Raw genomic sequence first — 11,497 nt, 5'->3', positions numbered from 1 at the left:
ATCAGCAGAGAAAGGTATTGTCCACCCCATCTGCCTGCTCGGAGGGAGTGGAGAGTTCTCCAAGTCGCCTTCCAGGCCAAACTCAAGGTTGTAGATGGACCCCGGCAAAAGCATCTTTCATATAAGAAGGGGGATGGGGTAGCATAACCCCTTGGCTTCCTTTGCTGTGGGGAGCACCTCCGTCCTCTGCCTAAGCCTGCCCAGCCTAGAGCTGGGATACTGATGGACATCTCAGACAGCTGAGAGAGAACGCACTCTCAGCACACAAGAGGGGCTCTGAAAGCTGGGCACAGGAGGCAACCACGTCCAGAGATAGAGTCTGTTTTTAATCGGGGTTCGCCCATACTTGCAGGGCAGCCCCTGTCAGTGGCCGTCGTCCGAGGCCAGCACAGTAAGCTGAAGTCAACTGTGCAGTCTTCATTCATTCGTGTTCTTTGCGTGAGCGAGAGCCCTGGCTCCCCTGCACGGCTTTGCAGTCATTCAAGGCCTTTGCAGGTGCAGGGCAGTCAAAGCCTCTGTGTGTGTGCAGGACTCAAATCTCATTGGCCAGAGTCACATAAACAGAAACCCTCCTGGGACTCCTCTTATAGCCGCAGCCTCCACCCGCTCTTTTGTGATTTTGTTTTAATCTAACTCCGCCTTCTCTGACTCCGCTTGGATTGCGCTCTGACCCGATGTGACTGTTGTTTGTGGTGAGAGACTTTTGAGTTCTTTGGTGATGCTCCTTGGCTCACGCTGTCAAGTTTTTCATGAAGTGTCTGGGTCGTCTGTCTCACTTCCTGCCTCTCGCTTCCACCGTCCCTGCTGTCATCCCCACCACGGATCCTGGGAGTTGGCATGGGTCTTTTAAACACCTTCTATACAGTAGCAATAAGCTATTCTCGAAGGAAATTAGGAAGAAAATTCCACTCACAATAGATTCAAAATGGATAAAATGCCTGAAAATAACTGCAATAAAAATAAATGGTTCTTACAGTTCAATCCCAAATACTTCCTGTGTCACCGGGACAATTGTGAAAGTTTAAAGGATGTCACACTTACTGACGTGTACTTAGTCCACTCTGCTATGTACACGCCTTTAACCGATTTTCATTTAACTGTAAAACTACGCTTATCTCCAGGCATTATTTATGTCTCTGGCATAGATACCTTAATGCCTGGGAGGTCCTGTTTGTCTCTTCTGCTCTCCCCTCACATTCCTGTGGAGGGCCACCAAGGGAGAAACCAGACAGCTGGGTGAACACAGCCCAGGCTCTTCCTCCGTGAGCCTTGCCAGCCACAAAGGGAGAGAAGGAGCGGACAAGCTGGCTAGTTTTGTCCAGCCCATTTCTACTCTCCTGATCTCATCTCAGGTCAACCACTTGTCTCCATCTCTCCCTCTACACTTGCCTTTTGTGACAGAAGTCGGAGTAAAAGCAAACGGACGAACCTGAGATCTCCTGAGTATATTGTTGATTTTAAGAAGAAAACCTAAGTCAACAACAATTTAATCAAAGTTAATGAGAGCTTGCAAGATGCCAAACTGTGCTAGAAGTCAAAGGTGAGACCAGCGAGGTTCCTCCCATCACCGAGGAAAGTATGTAACTGAGGCTAATGTGTACCGTAGCAGGTGTGACTGAACATGTAGGAACAACGGAGAGAAAGAAGTAACATTGCCTGTAAGTTTCACCTGAAAGGAGCCATCAATAGTGACCACTGAGATTGACTTATTTACTTTTTAAACTACTGGCTTCCTGAGACAGAGGCTGGCCTTGAACTCCTGATCTCTCTGTCTCTACTTTCCAAGTCCTAGGATTAGAGGTCTGTGCCTGGCTTGATTCTCAGGGCATAGTAAGACTGTTGAAAACAGAAAAGGGAGGAGAAGAAATAAATCACAGATGAGGCAATCCAACAGTTTGGGAACCGCACTCATTTTTTATTACTACTATAACAAGTTATTACAAATTTAGTGGCATAAACACAATTTTACCATCTTATAATACTGAAGGTCCTAAGCCCAACTTGAGTCGCAGTTGGCCACTGTCAGGTTGTTTCCCAGACTCTGTTCTTTAAGGGAGGGTATCAGATCACTTGTACAATTTGGCTAACAACAACATGACTAACGTCTTCCATGTTCAAAGCCTACAGCGATGGAGTAAAGGCCTGCCTACTTTCCAAACTGGTCCTTCCCTTTCCTTTTTATCCTTCTAACCTACCCAGGAAAGGGTCTCTGCTTCTAAAGACTGGCGACAAGACTGGGTTCACTTGGATAATCCACAGTGCTCCCTCTACCATGTTCTTACTCTAACTGCAGGACTCTCTTTGCCCTGGAAAGTAACAAGTATCCATTCCAAGAGTTAAGACAAGGGCATCTTGGTGGGAACGTTACTTTGACTAATGCAGGAACTATGTCATGGCATGAAATGATCAGTGGACATTAAAGACAGAGAAGAGAGGTTGAGAGGGACAGCAGCTGCTCGATAACAAAGGCCTTGCACGCCATGCAATGAAAGCTTGAGTCCTGAGGCCACGGTGAGAATTGTGTCATCTGCTAACTTACAGGACAGACTCAAGGTAGATAAGACCTAACGCCATGAAAGTTAGTTATTGCCACCATCTCAATGAGGAGTGATGAGGCTTTGTGCGTGGCATTATCTGAAACAATCTAGAAGAACATGATCCAATAGGATTTATAGAAGAACTCCCCACAATACAGAAGCTGTGGTTCTCTGGAGGGTGAGGGCCAAATCCTGAAAAACACCAACGTTTAAAGTGAGGGCCACTGAAGGAAGCAGTGTAACGTAACCCTGTGCCCAAGGCTTAGGGAACGCCCAGGAAGAGATGGTGGGAAGGCCGTAAGAGTCAGAGGACTGGACAGGCCGCAGCGAGACAGCATCTTCTGGACAGCACCGGAAAGTTGTACCTGGGCGCCCTCAACAAAATGGCTGCTTGCACAAGACCACACCAGTCAATATTCTAGCATGAGCAGGGCAAAGGCTCACAAGGCCCCATTCGTAGTTGAAGGGCAGTCTGTGGTTATTGAAGAAGGAGCGTGCATTTTCATTATGGTCAAACCACCTGATGGGTGTCTATGCCCAGTGCCAGCCCTACTCCCTGTGCATGTGGGCTACACCAATTTGACTCAGTCAGTTATATATGAAGAGGAAATGAATTGGAGAAAGGGATGTGGGAAAACATAGGAGGAGTCGGTGGGGCAAGGAGGGGTAGCTACGATCAAATTGCATTGTGCTCGTATATGAAATCCTCAACATAAAATTAAAAAAAATGAAAGCCTACTCCTCCCATCCCAAAAATTGCCAGGCATACAAAAAAGCAAGAAAAAATTCACCTATCACAAGAATAACTATCCCGTGGGAGAGAGACACAGAAGTAGAAGTAGAGAGATTAGAGCAGCTGTTATCAATAGTTTATATATTGGGGAAGGGTGAAAGGAAGCATAACAAGAGGGGCGGCATTTCTCAAAGGTCCCAAATCAGACGTGTTAAGACAACACTCCAGCCTCTGAATGGAGAAGTCACTGAACAGAATATCAAGTAGGTCCCCCGAGGAAGAGGCAGGTAAACAGCAAGTAATGGTAACTACTGTCCCAATCCAACCAAGGGAAAACAGAGAGGACAAGGACGACCATTAAAGAACCAGGAGAACAAGAAGCCACAGTCAGTACCAATGTGCTGAACAGGCGGTGTGTACCGTGTGTGGAAGGGGGGGGGCAGAAGAGATTAAAACAGGGAAAGAAGTCTCACCGCATGGACTGAGGCGTTAGTGGTGGGCTTTCCTGGTTATTCCTGTGTGAGAACAGTGAACAGATTTGTGGGTTGAGGATAATGGTAATAAAATGGCTGCCAGTGGTTAAACATTGATTCGTGAGCTGAAATACAAAATGGTCTGAGGTATCAAGATATTTCACTTATTTTCTTCAATTTTATCATCCTATAAGATGGGACTGACCTGGTTTGTTTTCTGTTGCTGTGATGAACATCTTGGCCAAAACACCTTGGGGAGGGGAGGGCTTATTCACCTTACAGGTTACAGTCCATCCTAAAGGGCTTGTTCCGCTATCTTTCTTATACAGTACAGAGCTACCTGCATAGGGATTCGCACCGCCCACTGTGGGCCAGGCCCTCTTCTAGCAGTTAGTACAAGCCAGTCTGACCCTGGAAAATTCATCAGTTGAGGATCTCTCTTCCCAGGTGACTCTAGGTTTGTGTCAAGTTGACAAAGACACAAGGTCTGTTTTTTCCCTATCTTTCACTGTTGAATAAACAGACCCACAGATTGACTAGATGCTACTCTGCATTACATAGTTTAAAAGTAGCAGAGCTGGGATTTAAGCCAAAGTCCATGTGTTGTGTGTGTGATGCTGAGCCATCAGGAAGGGAAGGCAGAGACAGATGTCCTAACTGATGACTCCATGCCCGGGAAGACCTGGGAAGGGATGAGGCAGCCCAGGGAGGTGGATTGGACTCGACCAAGAAGCTTTCTGATGAGGAAGCAGGAATGTGTTGGAAATCGCTCCAAACGCCTGTGCTGTTGATTTCCAGCAGTGAAACAGGGTGGGCCGCAGGGGTGGGGAGGGGTGAGAGAGGTAGAGGAGGAAAGATGTAGACTTTCAAGTTCATGACACATCCAGAAGCATGCCAGGCATTTCCTAAAGGCAGCCAGACCAGCAGAAGCTGCCAGCGAGGCCAGAACACCTTGGACAGAGTCATGGTTCCTGTACACACCCCCACAAACACTGATTATTTCCTCATGCTGACCCCCTTTCAGATCAGGTCACTTGGTAGAAGATCTTTCCTTGGAATGTCTTTAAATTCAACTTTTGACATTTTTCATACTATTCCGTGTCATCCACAAATCGTGAACTCTTGTTAAACTTTTAGCTGCAGAGTAAATGTTTCCTTCAAGTCACAATCACCAACGAGGCGGTTCAGGAACACAAGTCCCTATTGTGCAATCAGATTTGGGAACTTCTGACATTATATTTAACCTTTCGTGTGTACGCGCTCTGACAGTTCGACACTGGCCGTCCCCGAGCTGTGTTTCTTCAATTCTGCATTTTTACAATATGACACACTTGGTTTCTGTGCCCACTTGTACTGTGCAGTGTGAAAATATGACCATTTTTTCCACATCTGATACTGTGGGTGAATGAAACACTTTTTATCCACTAGAACTGAGTCCAAAGTTCCCACCCGTGGATGGCAACTTCATGCTGAGTTTGAGCATGAAGATTACTACGTGTTTGTGTGTGTGTGTGTGTGTGTGTGTGTGTGTGTGTGTGTGTGTGTGTGTACGTGTGCACATGAAGACCTCAGATCAACATCTAGGGTCTTCCTCGATCACTCTCCTCTGTGTTTTTTTGAGACAGGGCCTCCCGATGAACCAGAGCTTGCTGATTGGCCAGACAGCTCGAAGGTTCTGTATCCCTCAGCCTCCTCAGTGCTGGGATTACAGGTGCACACTGCCATGTGGCTTCTTAAATGGGAACTGTGGATCCAAATCCTACTTGCTGTGTCTTTGTACCTGTATGCCAAGAACTTTACTGAGTGGGATATCTTCTCAAGCCTGACATTTTAATTTTAAGGACATAAATACGTTTTCTACGGTTTCATTGTTTTCCTCATAAAAGAGGTTTGTTTTCAGTAGGGTAGATGGAAAAAGAGTTTATTTCTTCTTGGACATCTGTGACATAACTTTTGATTTATACGGAAACTTCAAAGACAAATGAAACGTTTTATCCACTGAGCTTTTATGAGTGCATAAGGTGCCAAGGGCCCACTGATAAAGATGACTAAGAAGTAAACCTCTCTGGACTTCCTGCTTTATCTGTGGCTGTAACTCGGCCAAGCACCCTGACCCACCTGCCATTAGACTTCCAGCAATTTGCTGTCCAGACGGCACTGCATTAGGAGATACAGCCAAGCTCTGCCTGAGTAGCACCCTGGCTGTCTGCCTCCCAGGTCTGACTTACCACGCTCCAGCTTGAAATGCTGCTCTGATTCCCCATTCCTTATAACAGTCACGTCTAGCATGTTTTAAAAGCCTTTAGTTATTAAAAAAAAAAAAAACAAACAATTGAACCTGTACTTTGCAAAAGAAAAAAAATGGAAGGAAGGAAGGGAGAGGTAAGGAAGGAAGGAGAAGGAGAGAGAGAAGGAAAGGGAGGAGAGAGGGAGTGGGAGAGGCATGTATTACAGAGGGTCACGTGCACACATTTAGAGCCCAGAGGACATTTCAGCGTGGCAGTTTGGATCTTCCGGTCCTCTGTTCCCCCACACAGTAAAATCAGACTGTGCTACCCGGGGAACCAACCTTCTGACAAGGTAGGTCAGCTTCTCTCCCCACAGCACCAGCTCTGAAACCGGCCATTTTCATGGCATTTTCTGGCTTCTTTTGGCGGAAAATGACATTGAAGAGTAGTACACCGTGGATGTTCGGAGGTATTTGTGGCTAATGTAGCATTTTTACTAGACCTGTACAAAGGTAGGATTTAAAAATAATGGTAATGAATTTATATGTTCATTTGTTTGTTTGTCTCCAAGACAGAGCTTCTCTGTGTAGCCCTGGCTGTCCTAGAACTCACTCTGTAGACCAGGCTGGCCTCAGACTCACAGAGATCCTCCTGCCTCTGCCTCGTCAGTGCTGGGATTAAAGGCAAGGGACTCTGCCACCTGGCACATACTTGATTTTTGATTTTTAATTCAACCATACTATTTTCTAGGATTTTTCCGGTTAGGATTCACATCACAAAGACATACACTCCACTGAATTTTAGTGTCCGTAAAGAGTTGTATTATCATCATGCTCTAATCTTAGAATATTTCCACTACACCAAAAATAAATGTCGTGTCTCTTTACACACTACTCCTTCTCTTGGTGTCCATATGTACATCTAAATCCATTTCATTTCAGTAGATTCGCCTGTGTGAGATGAACACAGATATGTCCTTTGGTGCCTGGGTCTTTTATAATCTTAATGAGTGCAAGCTCATCCTTGCTGTAGCAGGTATCAGGACCCCCTTTAAAATTGTAATAGTATTACATTGTATGGTTATTCATCTCATTTTTCCATTCATTCATCAATTAATGGGCATATCAGATATTCTTTTTTAAGATTTTCTCAAATTCTGTGTATATGAGTGTTTGCCCTTATGTTTATGTGTGTACCATGTGTTTTCGGTGCCCACAGAGGCCAGAAAAGGATGTCGGGTATCGAGGAACTGGAGTTACAGGTTATTGTGTATAGTGGTGTAGGTGCTGGGAACCGAACCTGAGTCCTCTTGTCAGAGCAGAAAGTGTTCTTTACCACTGACGCATCTCCCCAGCCCCTAAATTGTTTCTTCTGAAACTACTGTAAAGGCCGCTGCCATAAACATTTGTGCTCCAGGTTGTACATGAGCCCATGCTCGTCTGTTTGCTTGGGTACACGTCCGCTGTTTGGTGTGCATTTGAGTTACTATGGCATAGCATGGCTCTTCAGCCCGGACAACTTGCCCTAGTCTTTCATACAAGGCAGATCCGCCTGCAACCATTCTCTCCCTTTTGGTTTAGCTTGGAATGGCTTTGCGTTCCCTTCACTTTCGAAAGCCACTTTTGATAGAGAACTTATTTTTGTTTTTATTTGTTTAAATTGCTCTGAATATGTCATCTCTACAGTTCACCAGCTTCTATTGTTCTGGTGTGAGGCCACTTGAACTTGGTCCCCTTGTTCATAATGAGCTACATTTACATTTTGTTTGCTTTTCCTGTTGCTTTCAAGGCTTTCCTCCTTATCTTTGACTCTCAGCATCCTGGCGATGCGTGTGGATGAGTACTGGCATCCACTGTGGGGTTCCCGGGGCTCTTTTCCAACCTCTTGCGTTGGATTGTCGGTGTGCTTTCCGTGGTCTGCCTGTACCAGCATCACGGAACACTCAGTCTCCTCCTGTGGTCTCCATCGTTGTTGACAGCATTCTGGGGCGAGGATATGTATGTGAAATCAAAGCTGTATTATATTTAAGGTGACACATGAATATATCTCAGGATATTTAGTGTACTAAGAAAAGAGCCTTCTCAAAGGTCTTTAAAAACCTGCTCACCACATTTTACCCATTGGTTTATAAAACTCAGGCCGGCCCTCATGAAAGACCTCCAGCACTGTCATGAGGAACTGACTGGCTCATGGCGTGTCTAACATTTTCTCAGAGATATCAGGCAAGGGCATGACTTGGATTACTTTTTAAAACTGGACCACTGAAGTTCAAGTCCTGATGGTTTTAACTAAAATCTTGGCGAGGTTCTTTCGCTAAACTTTTGTTTCAGCTGGGAAAAATGACCCCTGACTGCCAGGGTATTTCCAAGAGCGAAGCGGCTTGTGTACAGCTCTTGCTTGGTGATTGCCTTCTCTCAACTGACGAGCAGCTGCCCTGGTAGTCCACATCACTCAAAATGTTTGCTTACCCTAGAAATGTGCTTTTAGGACAAGAAGATGTTTATTTCTTTGAGTTTCTGGATGAAAAAAATCATAGCCTAGCGAGGTTTAAAGACTTGCTCAGAGACAAAGATCTTACAAGAGACAGGCTGGGATACCGTCTGAACACCCAGCAGCTTTTGAAAGGGAACGCACGGCTGCACCTGATGTCGTCTTCCTAATGCTTAGCTGAAAGATTTTAGAAGACAGACATGAGTCCCTCTCATCTCCTGCACAGGCATTTGCACAGTGATGGCTAACGGTCGTCTACCTTCTCTCTGCTAGCTGCACACCAGCGGAAAGCTTCCTGGAACCAGGATGGCGGAGCTGAAAGCCAAGTACACCTTGCTACACGACACAGTGGTGAGGTATGCTCTTTGCAGCGAGGAGACACCTTTTATCGTCTCTGTGTTTCTTCCTTATAACAGGTGGGACCTGTCTGCATTTGTCTTTCCTCCAAATGTGGAGACCGGGGCAAAGGTCAGAGTTCAGGCGGTTTTAGAAACCATTGGAGAAGATGTTGTGAATGTGTAGGGAAGGGAGACTGAAAAGACGGAATCAAGGTGGGGCGGGGTCATCTGTGGCTCACGCTGCAGGCAACGGGGGTCTAGTCTCATGGACTTCTGACCACAGAACAATCTCCACTCTGCCACCAGGAAGCAGGCCAGGGTACTCGTCTGCTCGTTTGCCCCACTCCTTAGGAATTGCTCCTGGAGAAAAGAGCTCTTGAACCTTGAGATGAGAAACAAGTGCAGTCCTCGAGCAGAGACGTGTGGGTACTGATGGATGGCTATGTACTGGGAAGATACTTTGGACAAGAGGACCCCTCCCCGACCGTCATTCAGAAGTGTAGACTCTGTGACAGCTTAGGTCTAAGTCAGGAGCAGGTCAGAGGCCTGGCCATCCACAGAATAAGTTGTCAGCTTTGCTCAGAGTCTCTGTGCACTGAAGCCATTTCTCTTTAGTGACAAATTACCAACGCAGGACCCAAACCACATAGTGATATCTTCTGCTTCCAGCTTGTGTTGTGAAACAGCCACTTCCCCTCTGCTGCTCGCATTTTGCCTCCTCCTGACCCTTTACTTACTTTTCTACCCACCACAAAACCCACCATTCTCTCTCTCTCTCAAGCCCACAGGGAAAGCACAGCGAAGCCGACGCTAGGCTTTTGCTGCTAGGGCTGCAGGCAGATGTGGGATGGAAGTGACGAACCCACGTTGAGTTTTCCACAAGACTACATTAGAAGTTAAATTCTCTTCTGACACTGTATGCCACAGGAGCACACGTGTAAACCACCGCTTGAGTTCTGGCTGGAAGCTGACTTCTGTGCTGCCCTCCTCTCCATGAGGAAGAACTCTAGAGCCTAGAGAGCTGTGGTTGTAGGGAGCCCAGGTCATGCCAGATGAGCAGTGTGTTAACACACAAGAGCACTGAAGTGGAAGAGAGAAAGTCCCATTTCCACTCCGGAAATCGGAGGTGTTCTCACCAGCACTGCTCTGCCTGCTCTCTGGCACCTACCGTAGTTCCTGGAACATATTAGGTTCCAATAAATGTTTGGCTGGATGCCACTAAACACATGACACAGTAAGGCGTGAGAACATAGGGGAAGCCTGTCGCCTCAGCTGAATCAGCCTGGATCCGGTTATGGGACATCTTGGAAAATGAGCTGAAACCTAGAGATTGTTCTTGGTAAGAACATGTAATAGGATACGCACATAGAAGGAGGGTGTTGACTTTAAAACAGAATAGCAAAGGCCTGCCTATGGCTGCTGGGTGCGGGATCACTAATGTGAGGGATTCTAAGATGGATAATCACGTCCACTACAAGTTGGGATCCAGTTCTAGCTCATAGCATACAGGAGTTCTAGAATATCCTTGGGGATTGGTCAAGTATAACTTCTCTCATCTATCCAGATCTGCCTATAGCAGCTACTTCCCTGAACAGGGACAAGGTCACAGAATATAGCTGGGCTGGTAGGAACACTCTCTTCTGTGGTAGACAAGACTAGGTCTAGCCAAGCATCAGGGCAGGCTTAAAAGCTATTTTATGGGGGAACTTTCCTAGTTTCCCACTCATGGCTGTTAGAAGAGTGCTTAATGTCTTAGTTCTATAATGAGCAAAGATCTCGGTGCAGTCTTACTTAGAGAATTAAAAGCATCAAAAAAAAGGGGGGTTGCTGGGGTATTTGAGGGGCCCACTTTCTTTTCTTTATTTACCCCTTTCTTGGGAACCCTGGTCTTTCTTCAAAGTCAGAGGGAGGGGACTATCCTATTGCTTTGGATTACTTCCTCCTTGCCCCTGCTCTGGGTCTGGGGACCTCTGGAGAAACTTATGAGCATGCATTGCAGCTGACTGCATATATCTCCCAGCCAGAGGGTGGATGTGAGCCTCCTCCTTGTCTGCGCTGAGACCTTAGCTCCATGTATGACTGAATCAAACTGAATCCAGGAGTGGGAACAGCTGCGATATGCTCCCATCCTATCCCCAAATCCTCTCTGGAACATGGGGGAGGGGTGTGCTGAAAGCTCGAACTCCCCCCCAACCCCAACCCCCCCCCCCCGTCAATATCTTTGTAATCCAGCACGCAGGAGTCTGAGGTGCAGCTGCTGGAGAATGCCAAGCGCTTCACAGAGCAGATCCAGCAGCAGCAGGTCCGTCTGCAGGAAGCTGATGACTTTCCCAATGTCTTCACCACTGAGGTCAGCAAACTTCGGGAGCAGCTGCTCAAGTACCAAAATGAATACACTGCAGTTCAAGAAAGGGAGTACCACACTCAGTACAGATTGAACAGGTGAGGACCGGGTGCCCTGGGGACAGCTCCCCTGCAGTTGCAGGCTGACCAGGTGAGGACCCAGATCCCTGAAATCTGTTTCACTGTCCCACTGTGGATACAGGCTGACTAGCTGAGTTCCCTGCTTGCTGGCAATAGGCTGTTTCCATGTGACTTTTTGGGAGAGCATTTGGGTATAAGGAGTCTGAGCTAACCGCTACAAGCCCAGTTAGTTTTCCTCTTGGTTCCCTGCACTAAAGCATCACACAGTGCTGGA

The 11,497-nt window shown here is 46.7% G+C and overlaps 1 protein-coding gene across 1 annotated transcript in view; it reads left to right on the top strand.

The window, feature by feature from the left end:
• Ccdc146 (coiled-coil domain containing 146) overlaps positions 1-11,497 on the top strand; it is a 143,140-nt gene that overhangs the window by 71,823 nt on the left and 59,820 nt on the right. The window contains exons 3-4 of the mRNA XM_032907072.1: positions 8,735-8,817; positions 11,032-11,241. Coding sequence (XP_032762963.1) covers positions 8,735-8,817; positions 11,032-11,241 — 293 coding nt within the window. The remainder of the gene's footprint in view (positions 1-8,734; positions 8,818-11,031; positions 11,242-11,497) is intronic.

Source organism: Rattus rattus, chromosome 6 (genome assembly GCF_011064425.1).
Source record: "Rattus rattus isolate New Zealand chromosome 6, Rrattus_CSIRO_v1, whole genome shotgun sequence".
In the NCBI taxonomy this organism is placed as follows: Eukaryota; Metazoa; Chordata; class Mammalia; order Rodentia; family Muridae; genus Rattus; species Rattus rattus.
The sequence above is the reverse complement of the archived record's forward strand: the minus strand, read 5'-3'. Positions and strand labels throughout refer to the sequence as shown.